The following is a 17,062-nucleotide window of genomic DNA, read 5'->3' as shown; positions in this document are numbered from 1 at the left end:
ACATATTCAAGAGAATTGACCTGATATTTGCATCACTTCCTCCCTGATCTTAACAACATACTCACTCTACCTTTCAAAGCTCAGCTCAAATGTCACTGCCTCTAGGAAGCCATCTCTGATTCCCCCAGGTGGATGTGATCCCTCCATCATTTGGTATTTTGTCCTCCTCTGATGTACTTGGCACATTCTGATTTGTACCATACAGACCATGCAACTGACATTTATTAAGCACTTACTGTGTGGAGATTACTTCTTGGCACTGCAAAACACACAAAGTTTGTCTCCTGGAGTTTATGGTCTGATAGGAAGTTCAGACACCAGCACAGATAACCACAATACATAACAGTTTGAGATAAATACACAGAGTTATAAAACAAAATTGAGGGCGGGGCAGCAGAGAGGGGCTTATACAGGGCTGCTTTCTACCCTGGATCTTCTCAGCCCAACCCCAGGATAACTCCTGGGAAAAAGGCTTGGGCAAGAGGCCCTCTAAGCTCCACCCCTCACCCATCAACAATGGGAAATATACCAGAGCTGTAGTTGGCCTCTCCCTGGGGGGCTGAAAAGTGCGATTTATGAGCCCATTAATTACTTCCTCCTAATTAAATCAAAATTAAATGGGAACAGAGGTACGTTTTTCCTTATTAAAAACAATTAAATGGACAGCGTGGATACACAAATAAAACGACTCCAGGATTTAACCAGAAAGGAGATCAAATCAAAATGCTCCCCATTAATGAGAGCGCCTCTCATGTTGGAGCCCCTCGTAAACCAGGAGTTCATCAATTTTCTTTAAATATTAGCAACTTAATTAAATCTGCTCCCCCCCTGCTTTAATCCCCCCATATATCTAAAATAGATCTCACCGCCCGCAGAAGTTGGTAACAAGTGCTGACCCCATAATTCTATCTTTAAAAAAAAATTTTAAATCCTACCGAAATCCACATCCAACTGACAGAGGCCTCGGGGGAAATTACAGTTCAGAAAAGGGATTAGCCAAAGTACCCAGATTTTATGGAAATGCTGTTGGTTCGGAGGAGGTTGTGAGAGGGGGTGTTGGGCAGAGGTTTGGGATGAGGATGTCGGCTTGGGTGCTAGATGGGGTGGGTAGAAGTGGAGAGAGGGAAGCTAGGCTAGTGGCCCAGCGTGTGATCCAATGGGGGAGGGGGAGAAGGCAGTAGAGGGAGCCAGGGCCAGGACGCTGGGTGACGATGGATGACGGCTGTGAGCGATGGGGAAAAGGACTGTAAAATGGGTTAGCTCTAGGTGCCCGGGGTTCACTCTGGAAATGAGGCTGTTGCTAAGCTACCTCTGGAATTCGACAAGGACAGATGCTCGGAGTGGCTCCCTGGGGTGGTGGTGGGGGGAGACTGTGAATTAACGGAAAGTATGGAGAATACCTTTCCCCTGGAAGAGGGGAACTTGACTGAAGAGTGTAAGGCAGAACGGGGACAGGTTATTTTTAAAACCCCATAGCCAGACATTTCAAGGAGAGGGGAGGTTGGGGAAGGATAAGTATGGGTCCTCACTCTAGTGATGAGGACAAAAAAGGCCCATCTTCTCAGGAAAGGAAAGACTGAGTGGTGTAATGGATTTAGAGTCAATCCTGTCTGCCTCCTACTGTGTGAGTGACCTTGGACAAGTCCTTTAACTTCTATAGGCCTCAGTTTTCCCATTTGAAATAGGAAAATGAAGGCTGCTGGGCCTCAATGGTCTCTAACATCCATTTCAGATCTAAATCCTATGATCCCAAATGGCATAATTGGGGTGTAGGGGGAGAAAAAGTAGGTAAGGATGAAAAGAAATTGGATAATGGACAACTATTTTCCCAGAAATAGGATAACCTTCTTCCCTTGGAGGATAGTCATCCATGTCTAATATTCTATGAGAATAAATGGCTTCTTTTCTGGGTTTCTACAGCATGAGGGACCCCAAGGACTACAGGGCTGATGACAGGCTTTCAAAACCCATTCAGGATTGTCCTTGAGATGGTAGAGGCTCTAGTGACAAGTCAGGCTCTCCTATGATATAGGGGAGTTCAGAACAAGCAGGCCTAAAAGAAAGACTTTGGCCTAATCTCTCTGAGCCTCAGTTTCCTCATCTGCAAACTGGGAATAATGCCTATAGCAATTACCTCAAAGGGCTGTTGTAATGCTCAAATGAGACAGCATACGACAAGCATTTTATAAACTTAAAAGTACTATTTTAGAGACTAGTTATTATTGGTTGGAGAAGATGGTGACAATGATTGATCGGCAACTAGGCAGTACAGTGGATACAGTGCTGGACCTGGAGTCAGGAAGACCTAAGTTCAAATCCAGCTTCAGACATTTACCAACTGTCACCTTGGTCAAGTCACTTAACCTCTGCCTCAGTTTCCTTCTCTGTAAAATGGGGATACCAGCACTTACCTCCCAGGGTTGTTGTGAGGATTGGATGAGATATTTGTAAAGCACTTAGCACAGTGCCTGGCACATAGTAGGTGCTATATAAATGCTAGCTACTACTATTATTATGGTAGAGAGAATAGTACGATAGGAATTCCCCAACCTAGGTCTCAAGAAATTGGTCTTGAAAATCTAGCTCTATTGTCACACAGGATCATGGAATCATCGATTTAGAGCTGAATGGGCCCTGAGAGGTGCCCTAGTCCAAGCCCCTTATCTGACAGAGAGATTAAATGACTTACCCAAAGGGATAGAGGTGGTGAGATTTTTAACCCAGGTCCTCTGATTCTAAACATACAAGTTTCCATTGTACCACATTCCCTTCTATGACTTTGGCAATATGATCTTGGCCAACACACTTTGCTTCAGTTTTCTCCAAGTCCTATAAACCACAAGCTGCTTTCCCCAAGACCTTCCTGGGCCCCCTTCCCTCCCCTCAATGTCCTTTCTCTTGGTGATCTATACTGGCTGCGTGACCTTGGGCAAGTCGCAGGACCATAGGAACCCCCATGGGCTCATGCCCCCAAATCTATATATCCAGCTCCAAACTTTCTTCTTAGTTATAGTCCCACCACCTGGTTGGTCTATAGGCATCTCAAGCTCAACACATCCAAAACATATCCTCGTCCCCTCTAAACTCATGAGCCCACCAAAACATTTGTTTCTGTTGAGGGCAACACCATTCTTCTAGTCAAGAAGATGGTAATCCTCAACTTTTTACTCTCTTTCATTTCCTCCCATATCTCATCACTTACCAGATCTTGTCCAGTGCACTTCCCTTAACATCTCCCACATCCTTCCTCATTTTTCCACTCATACATCCACCGCCCTCATTCAAGGTCTAATCACCTTGAAGTTCTTTGTTCAAGTCTCCCTTTGCTCTGCTCCATCCTTCACAGAGATGCCTAGAAAAAAAAAGCCTTTTCCTCCAAACATAGGTCTAATCATGCTGACCCTCCTCCTCTAACGTCTCTAGTGGCTAACTATTGCTTGGAGGATAAAATACAAACTTCTCTCCTTAGTGTTTAAAGCCTTCCACAGCTGAGCTCCAGTCTACCTTTGGAGGGACATTTGCAATTACTTCCCTTCATGTGTCAAACTAACCTGCTTGCTGCTCCCTGAACTTGTCCCTATGCTTCTCCACAGGCTGTCTCTCATGTTTGGAATCCATTTAAGGATCAGTGTTGATGCCAACTGTTTTATGAAGTCTTTCCTTATCCTCCTACTTCTTTGCACTCTCTCCCTCCTTAAATGAGCTTCTGTTTACTCATCTATTTATATGTTATATCCCTTATTTTAATATAAACTCCTTGAAAACAGGGCCTTTCTCATTTTAGTCTTTGAATACCCAGGACTGGTACATTGAGTTGCACTTTATAAATATTTGTTGAATCAAATTGAATTTCTACCAGGGGATTCAAGCCAGAAGATCTGTCAGGGTATATCCTTCTTCCCCAATGTCATCTTAGTCAAGTCACTGGCTTCTTTAGGTCTCATTTTTCATAAAAGTTCTATAAACAAGGGCAGGTGGGTGGTACTGAATTTATAATCAGGAAGACTCATCGTTGTGAGTTCAAATCCAGCCTCAGACAATTCCTAGCTGTGTGACCCTGAGCAAGTCACTTAACCCCGTTTGTCTCAGTTCCTCACCTGTAAAAGGAGATGGAGAAAGAAATGGCAAACCGTGCCAATATCTTTGCTAAGAAGACTCCAAACTCATGACACAACTGAACAACAACATCATAAATCATAAGCCGCTAAGACTTTTCCCAAGACTTTCTTGGACCCCCTTCTCTCTTTTCTATACCCTTTCTCTTGGGATGTCATACTGGCTGTGTGACCCTGGGAAAATCATAGAAACCCTTGGAGATTCCTCCTAATCAAGGTCTAATTCTAGGGCTTTGTAGGCGTTTATCTCACAAGCTACTCACTATCCTGGGGTAAATCACCTCAGCTCACTAGGCCTACATTTTCATCATCTACAAAATTAAGAGGTTGGATCACAAAATGCAAAATATCCACTTTTATTATGCAAAATTTAAATCTTTTGGGGCAGCTAGATGGCGCAGTGGATAGAGCACCGGCCCTGGAGTCAGGAGCACCTGAGTTCAAATCCGGCCTCAGACACTTAACATTTACTAGATGTGTGACCCTGGGCAAGTCACTTAACCCCAATTGCCTCACTAAAAAACAAACAAAAAAAATTAAATCTTTTGCACAACCAAAATCAGTGCAACCAGAATAAGTAAAGGGAAGCTGTTGATTAAGGAAGGAGGAGGGTAGGATCTTTCTATGTAACATATCTGATATACAAGAGATATGTGGAATTGAAACAAATATAGATTACATAATATATATATGTATATAATACATGTGTATATAGTAGCTTTTCTCACATAATTTCATATTGTTTTATTATATTCTTTTTGTTTTGGCGGGGCAATGAGGGTTAAGTGACTTGCTCAGGGTCACACAGCTAGTGTCAAGTGTCTGAATCCGAATTTGAACTCAGGTCCTCCTGAATCCAGGGCTGGTGCTTTATCCACTGCACCACCTAGCTGCCCCCTCATATTGTTTTAATATAAACGAAGTTTATATAAACTAAGAGTCATTTCCCAATAGCTAAGTGGTTGGAGGATATGAACAATTTTCAAAAGAAGAAATGCAAACTATCAATAACCACATGAAAAGGTAAAAATAACTAATATTAAGAAATTAAATTAAAAGCAAATTAAATTTAAATCAACTTAAAATGAAAGCAACATGAGTTTAACTTCACAGCTTTCAAATTTGCAAAGGTGGTAAAAATAGAAAGAATCAATGTTGAAAAGACTATAGGAAGTCTAGCACACTAATTAGCTGTTGGATTTGTCGATTAGTCTAACTGCTCTGGAAAACAATATGAAGTTATGTGAGAAAAGTGGCTAAATTATTCATATGTACTAAACAATCATATGTTAGTTACCTAACTATTCGTATTTATAATCCCACAATTGAGCACATACATAACCACAGAAGTCAAAGACAGAAGCCTGTAGATGTCAAAATGGTCATCCAGCACTTTTTGTTATAGCATAATACTAGAAATGATGTGGGTTCCCATCGATTGGAGAAGGGCTAAATAAACTGTGGTATGTGAACACAACGTGATCTTGTTGTACCATGAGAAACAATGACCATGAAGGATTCTGAAGTATATAAAGGCAATAGAATATTATTGTACCATAAGAAACAATAAGAGATAGCATAATGTAGTAGAGAGAGGGGTGGCCTCAGAGCCAGGAAGACAAGAGTAGTCCTACCTCTGGCATATACTGCCTGTGTGACTCTGGACAAGTCATTGAATCATCTAGTTCAAATCCCATCACTTTAAAGATGAGAAAACTGAGGCCCAGAAAGTTAAAAAGGTCCAAAGTTTAAAAGGTTGGAAGAAATATAGTTGGGATTCAAACCAAGGTTGTCCAAGTCCAAACCCAGCATACTTTCCACTGTGCCAATGTTCTGGGCAACTCTTGAAGACTTTAAAATATAGAGAAAGCGGTAACTTACATTGGTAAAGAGTTCCCTCCTCTAGTCTGCTATGCCAATGAAACCACATTTCTAATGTGGTCTAATCACTGTCCCTACAAAATAGTGAATATGGAGAAATCATTCGTACATTAAAACTTAAACAGCTGTGGAGCAAAGTAGAACCAAGAAAATATATACAATTACTACAGTAGTGTACTTCACACACACACACACACACACACACACAGGCATCTGAAAATATGCTTTATGATTGGTTCTCTCACTGGAGGTAGATAACATTTTTCAACATGAGTCCTTTGGAAATGTCATGAGTCATTATATTGATGAGTCTTTCACAGTTGATCATCACAATATTGCTGTTACTGTGTACAATGTTCTCCTGCTTCTTCTCACTTCACTTTGCATCAGCTCATGAGTCTTCCTGGGTTTTTCTGAAACTATCTCCTTTGTCATTCTTACAATACAACAGGATTCCATCACCATCATATACCACAACCTGTTTAGTCATTCTCCAGTTGATGGGTATCTCCTTGGTTTCCAATTCTTTGCCACCACACAAAAAAGATGCATTAAATATATTTGTATATTCAGGTCAATTTCCTTTTTCTTTGACCTCTTTGAGGTACAGACTCAGTAGAAGTATTGCTGGGTCAAAAAGTATGCACAGTTTTATAGCCTGTTGGGTTGCTGTTCCAAATTGTTCTTCAGAATGGTTGGACTAAATCACAGCTCCACCAACAGTGATTAGAGTACATTGTTAGAGTACTTATTTTTCCACATCCCCCTCTGGTATTTGTCATTTTCCTTTTCTGTCATTTTAGCTAATCTAATGGGTGTGAGATAGTACTTCAGAGTTGTTTTAATGTGCATTTCTCTAATTATTAGTGATTTAGAGCATTTTTATATAACTATTGATAGCTTTGACTTCTTTTTCTGAAAACTTCCTGTTCATATCCTTTGACCATTTATCAATTGAGGAATGGCTCTTATTTTTATAAATTTGGCTCAGTTGCCTATATATTTGAGAAATGAAACTTTGTAAGCCCTCTGAATTAAAATTAAATCCAGCAACCTTTATTCCAGATGAAGAGGTCCAGGATAGACAGATTCACAGAACCACAGAATTGGAAGGAACCTCAGGAGGTAATCAGACCAAGATACTCCCAACAAGTGATCATTCAATATTAGGAAGGAAGGAAACAAGTATTTATTAAGCACTCGGGCACTGTGCTAAGTGCTTTATAAATATTATCTTATCTGATCCTCACTACAACCGTGGGAGGTAGACATTATTATTATTACCATTTTACAGTTAAGGAAATTGAGGCAGACAGAGGCTAAGTGACTTGCCCAAGATTACACAGCTAGAAAGTACCTGAGGCAGGATTTGAACTCAGGTCTTCCTGACTGCAAGCCCAACATGCTATCCACTATGCCATCTAACCTTACTTTAAAGACTACTAGTGAAATAGCCCATTTTCCTGGTTTAGTTCCATGGCTCTAGTTTCTAGGATATTTTTCCTGACATCAAGCTTTAATCTGTCTCTTTGAAACTTTTACCCACTGCTCTGAGTTCTGTTCTCTGGGGTCAAACAGAACAAATCTCTGTGTCAGGTGCACATGAAAGTCTTACACATTCTTTAAGGTCATTCTCATGCCCCACCAGCAAGTTTTCTCCAGTCTCAATTCTCCTAGCTGCTCACCTGGTCCTCCTATGCCTCCTATCCATCTCGAGGCATTTCACTATCCTGGCTGTACTCATCTATTTTATCAACATCCTTCCTAAAATGTGATCCTTAGACCTGAACCCCATAGTCTAGATGTTGTATGACCAGCACCAGTGGCGTGTTGATAAATGCTTAACAATTGGCCAGGGGTGTGTGTGAAATGTACCCATGACACATTTTTATGTTTAGTCTGAATCATTAATATTTTCTCCATCACTTTCTTAAGTCTAAGCAATCAACAAAACAATCAATCAAGCCCTGATTGGGAACATTTGCCGGTTTCTGAGGCATAAATGCTTCTGCTGAAAATGTAACAATCAACTCCCTCCAGCTACTGAGCTGCTCCAGCAGACCCCTGACCAGGGTGCTACTGTGGGTAGGGGCTCTTATCTTCCTCTCTCTAGACACTGTATTTCTCTTAATGAAGTCTAATTTGCATTGTCTGATATAGGATACTTTTCTCTCACTAGAGAGAAGGTGACTACCAGGTAGAATGCTATATACCTCCTTGGATCATTTCTGGGTCCGTTGGTTTTACTTAATTGTTTTTCTTTAGTATAGTAAGAGTGTTGGGAGCATAGATCTGGAAGAGACTGTGACATAAATAAAACGCAAAAAGTATTAATAAAACTAAATATATCATTTGAAGGCACTGGACTAGATCTCAGATCCTTTTTGGTTCTAAATACTGTCATTCCTACCACCACCACCCCCCATCTCAGAGACTCAGCCTGTGGTAATGTCTATACTCATACCTAATAGAGGGTCTCATTCCTCACATTTCCTTAAAGAGCTTTCATTAACCTGGAGACTAAGAACAATCCACTCCTCTGTAGACAAACAATTCCTGTGCCTTACAAGGGACAGTGTTGTCTAATTAGGAGAGCACAAAGGTCAAGTCCCCACTAACTTATTTTATGACCTTGAATGAATCACTTCCCCCAAATCGGCTTCTTCATCTTAAAAAATGAGAATTAACAATTCCTGCCAAAGGCACAGAAATAAAGCATGGTAATATTTGGAAAACTAAGGAGCACAAGAGATTATATTCTAAAGAGAAAGAGAGAGAAGGTCTGGGCTAACCTCCTTACAAGCCCCAAAGGTTTAAGAGGACAGACCTACTACTGCCTTCATTATCAGGTCTCTTCTTATGACCCTAGAGATAGGGTCGGCACAGTGAGGCTGCCTCGTATAGTGAAAAAAAAATCTGTATTAGGATGTAATCAAAAGATCCTGGATTTGGAGTCAGACTAATTAGGTTTGAATCTCAAACTATTGCTATTTACTACCTGTAACAACCTTAGACAAGTCTCTAAACCTCTTTGGGCCTGTGTTCTCCACTGAAAAGTGGGGGAGGGATCTAAACCAAATAAATCAGTCCCTTCCAGCTCTAATGCCTATAAACCAATGAATAGAAGGCCTGGGTTTGAACCCCAGCTCTGCCCCCAATTCCCTGGGTTGCCTTGGGAAATGTCATTTCTCCTTTATGGATATCAATTTCCCCCTTTGTCAAACCGGGACAACGACCTTGCACTATCTACCTCTCAGGTATTTGGGACAGAAGCAGTTTGTAAATCATCTTCCTGGAAATATACCTCTGGGCTATTACCACCACAGAAAGCCAACCCAACCTCTCGATTCCGCTTACTCACCCCTCTGGTGAATATCACTGTTGTTAATCTTTTTTTTTTTCCCAGGCCCCAATCATAGGCATCTGCATGCTCCTTCTATGAAAATCTTTTATATGAACTGGAATTTGGTTATGTAAATTTTATGACAACATCACTGGTGGATGAACAGCTGGAGTGGGAAGGAACAAAGGCAACAGGTTTTATTTAATCCCCACCAGACAGAGAAAATAGTTAACCAGTCCCTTGCTACCGCTAAACTGTCCGGAGAGATTATTGACTGGAGCTGAGGCTGTAGCTGGGAGCTCTTGAAGGATTCTAGCCCAACCCCAAAGGGGATCAAGCAACCTGAGATATTCCTGGCATCTGCTCTGTCCTTTAGGCTCTAAGCAAAGCTGATCTCCAAGACAGAACCATAGAACAGTAGAACCAGAAGTGGGGTAGACCTACAGAATGTCAGAGCTACAAGAGAACATAGAATAAAGAATATAGAATGGTAGAGCTCCAAGGGTCACTGCACAAAGTCTAATACAAAACTAGAGTTTTCCAGAGGTGGAAACTAAGGCCTAGATAGGATAAGTAACTGGGCTAAGGTCACACAGTTAGTGAGTGGTTGAGTTGGAACCCATGTCGCCTTACTTTTAATCCACTGGTCTTTCCACTAAAGCATGCTGTCTCTCATCAAGCCTGTCTATCTCTTTGGAGAGGGGTGAGCCTCAGAGCAAAGGCCTTCATGGATGGATTCAGGAGACATGAAGAATCACCTCCAACCGAAAATGCCCAAATATCTCCCTCATCTTCACAGACGCTTATCTGAAAACCCACCATGAATGCTTCCTCCCTCTCCCAGTTTAAGCATTGCCCTTTTTCTGCTCCTCTTTTCAAACACACGTTCCCCTAGGGGAAATCAAGCCTGTTGTTATTAGTCTTTATCACCTCAATGTGAAGGAGTTTGCTGGGGCACTTCCCATAGAACAGCTAGGTCCAACCCAGGAGAATAGAGGGGAATTGGGGCGGGGAGGGGGGAGAAAAGGAGTGGTAATTTTGAATCCTAGAATACTGTGTTGCAAACAGGTTTGGGTGGACACCTAAAATGTACATGGGAGGAGCCTATGAGTGGACTTGAGCTAGGAAGCGAAAAAGAAAAGTCAAGGAATGATTTTTGGCCTCTGTTCTTACTCACTTCACTGCCATACTTAAAAGCCCCCCTCCCTATTCTTCTCCCCTCAATAAAATCCAAATGCTTCATGAAGCCATTCCTCAGTCCTCCAATTGCTAGTACCTTCATGACCAAAATCCCTTGGATTGAACTCCTTTGTATAGATTTTCCTTTATTAATTTTATATTTATGCTGCATATATGTTTATATGGACCTGCCTCCCCATTGATGATACAATCTTTTCAGGCAGGGATTGTTTCATTCTTTGTACCTTTATCCCCAGTAACTAACTTAATAAATTCTTGTTGATCGCTCAATTTGTATTTGCGGTTCCCTGCAATCTGTGGCTCCTTTAACTTTCCAGCCTTATATCATCATACCACTCTCTTTCAAGTGATCTACATCGGGGGGCAGGTAGGTGGTACAGAGGGTTCAGCACCAGCCCTGGATTCAGGAGGACCTGAGTTCAAATCTGACCTCAGACACTTGATGCTTACTAGTTGTGTGACCTTGGGCAAGTCACTTAACCCTCATTGCCCTGCCTTAAAAAAAAAGAAAGAAAGGAAGGAAGGAAGGAATATCAAGTGATCTACATCAAACTGGACAACTAGTTAACCCCTGAACATTTCACATTCTCGCCCCCTCCATGAAATCTTCCCCAGGATACCCAAAGAGAGGGTTTTTCTTCCTCCTTTGATACCCACCGCCACCACCAAGAGTAACTTGGTTTGTGACTCTCTTAAGCACTGAGTTCTATTTTTATGAAAGTTATTGTTGGTACAAGTCATTGATAGATGATTGATAACTATAGTTTTGTTCTAAACTTTGTGCAGTGGCCCTTGGAGCTCTACCATCCTATATCCTATGTTCTATGTTCTCTTGCAGCTTTGACATTCTGTAGGTCTGGCTTTACTGTTCTATGGGCAGCTAGGAGGCACAGTGGATAAAGCACCAGCCCTGGATTCAGGAGGACCTGAGTTCAAATCCGGCCTTAGACATTTGACACTTACTAGCTGTGTGACCCTGGGCAAGTCACTTAACCCCCATTGTGTCCCCCCCCCCAAAAAAATCAAAACCAAAAAAACCCAAAAACTATTCTATGGTTCTGTCTTAGAGATCAGCCTTGCTTAGAGCCTAAAGGAAAGGGCAGATGCCAGGGTGTTTGAGTGAATATCTCAGGGGCAGGCAGGAAGGAAATAAGCATTTATTAAATGCCAAGTACATGCCAGACAATATGCTAAGCACTTTATAAATATTACCTCATTTGATCCTCACAATAAACATGGGAGGTAGGTGCTATTATTATCATACCCATTTTATAGTTATAGAAACTAAGGCAGACAGAAGTTAAGTGAAATGTATTAGATCATACAGCTAGAAAGTGTCTGAGGCCAGATTTGAACTTGGGTCTTCTTTAACTCCAAGGCCATTCACCAGACCACCTAACTGCCTAGATAGAATACACATGCAATATCTATATCTATATCTACACATATGTGTGTAGATATATAATACACATATATGGCTGCTGTTACATATCCAGTACATACAGTTATTGTAAGGGTTAAAATTCTAGCTATTCTGTCTAAAATATCTAATGAGTGGTCACCAATAAATTATAAGCTTTAGTGAGAGTTAGACTTTTAAGCATTTATTAAGGAGAATAAGAATTTGGTAAAGAGAGAGAGAAAAGGCCTAGATTCATCTATCTATTAAAGGGAGAGAGCATTCCTAGCTCCGCTTCCTGCCAGAGTACACAGGAAAGAGCATGAGTCAGAGCGCCAGGCTCCCCCTTCTTCCTCCCACAAGCAAATGGCACTTCCTGACGCCAAAGAAAAGACGCATGGTCCTGCCCTCAGAGGCCCTCTCCTCATCCCCATCCTCCATACCAAATTGGCATGCCTAAAGCACATGCCACTCTCCTACTCAAGAAGCTTTAGTGACTCCCTATGGCCTCAAGAATAAAATAAAAACTCCTGTTTGGGTATTTAAAATCCCTCACAATCTGGTTCTGAGTTCTGTCACGTTCTTTCCATGTTCTTCACATACATCCTCTCTCTCGGTTCAAGCACCATCTCCTGCAAGAAGCCTTTCCTGTTCTTCCCAGTTGTCCCACCACCAATTACTCTGAATTTACTTGCCTGTGTATGTGCTATTTCCTCCCAGTTTTATATAAGCTCCTTGAGGGCAAGGATTTTCATTTTAAGCTTTTTATTCTCAGGGCTTATCACAGTATCTAGCAAATAATGTTTACTTAATAAATATCTACTTAACTGAATTGAGAATGTGGCAAAGTGGATAGATGGTCAGACATAGGGTCAGAAAAACCTGGATTCCAGTTCACAGATAAGCTGCTGACATCATATGGAAGAAATTTCTGTACACCAATGAAATTACAGATCCAGATAACAAGGGGGTGAGGGGGAAATTGTGTCGTAGTCTTTTTAGTCCAACTAAATCATGAGATTCTTGAGAACAGGGCCATATTATTCACCTCTATCATTCTCAGGGTCTGGCATCCAACTTGGCTAGGTGCTTAATATTTTTTAATGTTGTTAATTGAATTGGGGAAGGGAATACAAAAGGGTATGGAAGTCAAACCACCCCCTGCATTATTTTTGTCAGAGCTGCTTCAAATTTGCCGTATATCCCCTCTCCTCAATTACTATGTCTGTGGAAATCCCTTTGTTTCTTTTAATTTTTTTCCTTTTTTTTTTTGCTATAAACTTAACAAACATTTCAATATACAAAAAAGAACACAAAAGAGGACTGTATATGAAATTGTGAGCTTCTATCAACATAAAATTGTAGGTATATGTTACATTTAACATAACAGTAAGATGACCACTCTGCTTATCTGTATCTCCTTCTGAACTTCCTTCTGCTGTTTTCTAGATGTTTAAAAAATGTTTCATTAATTTCTTTTCTTTCTTATCTTTTTTTTTACATTATTATCATTAGCCATACTTTCCCCACCTCCAACAGAAGTCCTCCCTTGTAAAGAATAAATATAATTAAGCAAAACAAATCTACCCATTGGCCACATCTGAAAATCCATGTCTCATTCTTCACTCTAGTCTACCACAACTCTACTAAAAGGTGGGAAGCATGCTTCATCATTGTTCTTCTGAAGTCATGATTGGTCACTGATCAGAGATCTTAAGTGTTTCAAAGTTGGTTTCCTTTACATTTGGGGGTGGGGTGGGGCAATGAGGGTTAAGTGACTTGCCCAGGGTCACACAGCTAGTAAGTATCAAGTGTCTGAGGTTGGATTAGAACTCAGGTCCTCCTGAATCCAAGGCCAGTGCTTTATCCACTTCCTTTACATTATTAAAGTCATTGTATAAATTATTCTCCTCATTCCCTCCCTTTCTTCAATGTCCAATTCAAGAGTCCTCTAGTCCTGTATGAAGCCTTTCATCACCACCTCCACTCCTCCCATTTTTTGCCAGCTTTGTCAGGCCTTTTATCATATTTGCCATTTATCACAGTTTCTCCTGTATCAGGATTAAGTCCATACATATCTTTCCCTTACATTAGCCCGTGAGCTTCAGAAACAATGTATTCCTTTATTTTCATGTGCCTAGGGCTAAGCACATAGTAGGTGCTTGATAAAAGTCTGTTGAGTTGAATTTGTTGAATTAACCTTAGGCTGCTTACTTCTTCCCACAAGCCTGACTGAGCTTCCCTACCCGTGAAATGAGGAAGTTGGCCTAATTGATTTCTAAGGTCACTTCCAGCTGTAACACTCTATAGTTTTATCATTGCTCCTACAAAAACCTTTTCATGCTCCCAGTTTCCTTATTTCTGTTGAGAGTACCACTAGTTTCTTAAATCATTTGGGCTCAAAATCTGAGTCATCTTTTATTCTTCCTTCTACCTCACAGTCACAAATGATTTGTTGTCAAACCTTGTTCATTCTAACTCCAACAATGTCTCCAACATGTAACCCCTTCCCTACACTAATGTAGCCACATCCTCATCCTCTGCCTCCACAACTATTTTAAGAGTCTTTTTAGATGGGCTGCCTGCCAATAGCATCTCCTCTCTCCAACCCATCTTTCACATAAAAGCACAAATAATCTTCCTAATGCACAGGTCCAACTACATCACTCTATTTCTTTGTTCTTTTTCTTTTTTTTTTCTCTTGCAGGGCAATGAGGATTAAGTGACTCGCCCAGGGTCACACAGCTAGTAAGTGTCAAGTGTCTGAGGTCAGATTTGAACTCAGGTCCTCCTGAATCCAGGGCTGGTGCTTTATCCACTGCACCACCTAGCTACCCCCACATCACTCTATTTCTGAAGATCCTTCCTTGGCTCCCTCATGTCACTAAGATAAAATCTGAACTCCTCAACTGGCCCTTTAATTCCCTCAACCACTAGATTCCAATTCACCTTTCCAGCCTTAATGACTCTCCAGCACACATTCTGCCTTCTTGCCAAACCAGGCAACCAGTTTGAAACTCAACCTGCCACTACCCAGCTCTATGAAGTCCCATAAACTGCCATCCCTTCATCTCTCTACCTTTCCAAATCCTCCTTGTGAATGCTCTACTAGGGGACCACCGCCCCATAAAGCTTCCTGTACTTTTATAGGCTGTCAGATTTTCCCAGAGTACTTGTTATGGATCTCACTTTGCCACCCCTCCTTGTCTTACCCTACCCTAATCTTTTTTTTTTTTTTGGTTAAGGGACTTGCCCAGGGTCACACAGCTAGTAAGTGTGTAAAGTGTCTGAGGCTGGATTTGAACTCAGGTCCTACTGAATCCAGGGCCTGTGCTCTATCCACTGCGCCACCTAGTTGCCCTCTTCCCTACCCTAATCTTAATTGTAGCCATATCTTATCTCCCCAAAGTAAACCATGAGTTTCCTGACTTCCTTTAAGTCCCAACTAAAAGCCTATCTTTTACAGGAAGACTTTCCCAATCTCTCTTAATTCTACTGTTAATTATTTACTATTTGTCTTGTATTTATCTTGCTTTGTATATACTTGTTTACATGTTGTCTTCCCTATTAGATAGATTGTGAGTCCCCTGAGGATAGGACTATCTTTTGCTTTTTTTTTTTTATCCCCAGCACTTAGCACAGTACCTGAAGGGCACATAGTAGGTACTGAATAAATGTTTCTTGATGGATGGATTGATTGAGGGGAAGAATGGTATCATTTTCATTTTTGTATTATCTGGTACGGTGTCTTCAACACAATAAAAGCTTCAATGCAATAAGCATTTATTAAATACATAAGCACCTACTATGATGAAGGTACCATGATGAATATTGAATAAAATCCCTGTTGAATTAAATTGGATTCTACCATCATTCCCATTTTAGATTATATCTATCTATATCTATCTATAACTTTATATTCCAAGGTCCTTTCCACTTCTGGTATTCTATATTTCATACTCATAGGATCATAGAGTTAGACCTAGAAGGCATCTTATAGGTAATTTAATACAATGGTCACATTTTCAGATGAGGAAACTGATGTATATAAAAGGTAAGTGATTTGTGTGATCGCGTCAAAGGCAGGATTTCAACCTAGGTCTGACACTTTGTATTCCATGTTCCGTGTTCCTCCGAGGTCTAATACTCTGTTTTAAGGATTTTTCTCTTCCCTGACATTCTAGGTTCCAAGGAATTTCCTTGCTGACATTCTAGGCTCCAAAGAGTTTCCCTGCTCTGACATTCTAGGCTCCAAGCAGTATCTCAGTTCTTATAATGTAGCTCCCAAGATGCATTCTAGCTCTGATATTTTTAGTTGTTCTACGATTGTAGGGATTTGGTCATCACCTCCCTGATGGCAGGAGGGGGACCCCAATTGGGGATGAAAGGAGGTAGGAAGGAAGAAAAAAAAGAGAGGAGGAAGGGAGGGACGACGTGCCATCTGCTCCCCCCCCCGAACTCCCTGAACTTTACCTTGCCCACATAAAGGGGCTCGGTACCCGTGTACTCCTCCACCACGAAGAATTGGTTCCAGACCCAGCCTCGCTTTACGCGACCACTGGCGAGGGCTCCGTCGTCTTCCTCCGGCCCGGACATGGCTGGGGTCCCAGAAGCCCACAAGCTACCCAGAAGCAAAAGTAGCGGAGGCAGCAACAGTGGCGGCAGAGACGAGCTGGCCCCCATAGGCCTTCCCCTGGCTCCGGGGCACGGCCTCCTCATATTTCTCCGTGGTGGGAACCCGGCCCAGGCACATGAACGGAGAGGCTGCGCCCCAGGACGCACCTGAGCCGCGGTCACATGTTGGTCTCAGGCCCCCCGGGGAGCCAAGGTCAGGCCTGTGCTGGGGCCCTCGAGCTCCTCATGGCACGTCCGATTGGCTCAGTGCGGCCCCAGACGGGACGGCCCGGGCTGGAAGGACTGAAGCACGGGCCCCGGGGGCACAGCGCCCAACAGGACGGCAGACCGCCGCTCTCATCTGAGGCCCCCCACTCCCGGCTTGGCTACTCCGCGCCCCCGACGGACGACGGCCTCGCGATCACTGAGAGATTCTGCTCTTGCCCGGGCTACGCCGGGCCATCTCCAGACTCTGAGGCTATGGCTGGGGAGGGAACACTTCAGGCTCGT

General features: G+C 42.0%; 1 protein-coding gene across 3 annotated transcripts in view; it reads right to left on the bottom strand.

Moving 5' to 3' along the window:
• The window catches only part of CDH22 (cadherin 22), a 108,339-nt gene extending 91,682 nt beyond the window's left edge, over positions 1-16,657 (bottom strand). For all 3 annotated transcript variants that reach the window (XM_043988807.1, XM_043988808.1, XM_043988809.1), the window contains exon 1: positions 16,412-16,657. In XM_043988807.1, coding sequence (XP_043844742.1) covers positions 16,412-16,657 — 246 coding nt within the window. The remainder of the gene's footprint in view (positions 1-16,411) is intronic.
• Between the last annotated feature and the right edge of the window lie 405 nt (positions 16,658-17,062).

The sequence above is a fragment of the Dromiciops gliroides genome, chromosome 2 (assembly GCF_019393635.1).
Source record: "Dromiciops gliroides isolate mDroGli1 chromosome 2, mDroGli1.pri, whole genome shotgun sequence".
Classification (NCBI taxonomy): domain Eukaryota; kingdom Metazoa; phylum Chordata; class Mammalia; order Microbiotheria; family Microbiotheriidae; genus Dromiciops; species Dromiciops gliroides.
The sequence above is the reverse complement of the archived record's forward strand: the minus strand, read 5'-3'. Positions and strand labels throughout refer to the sequence as shown.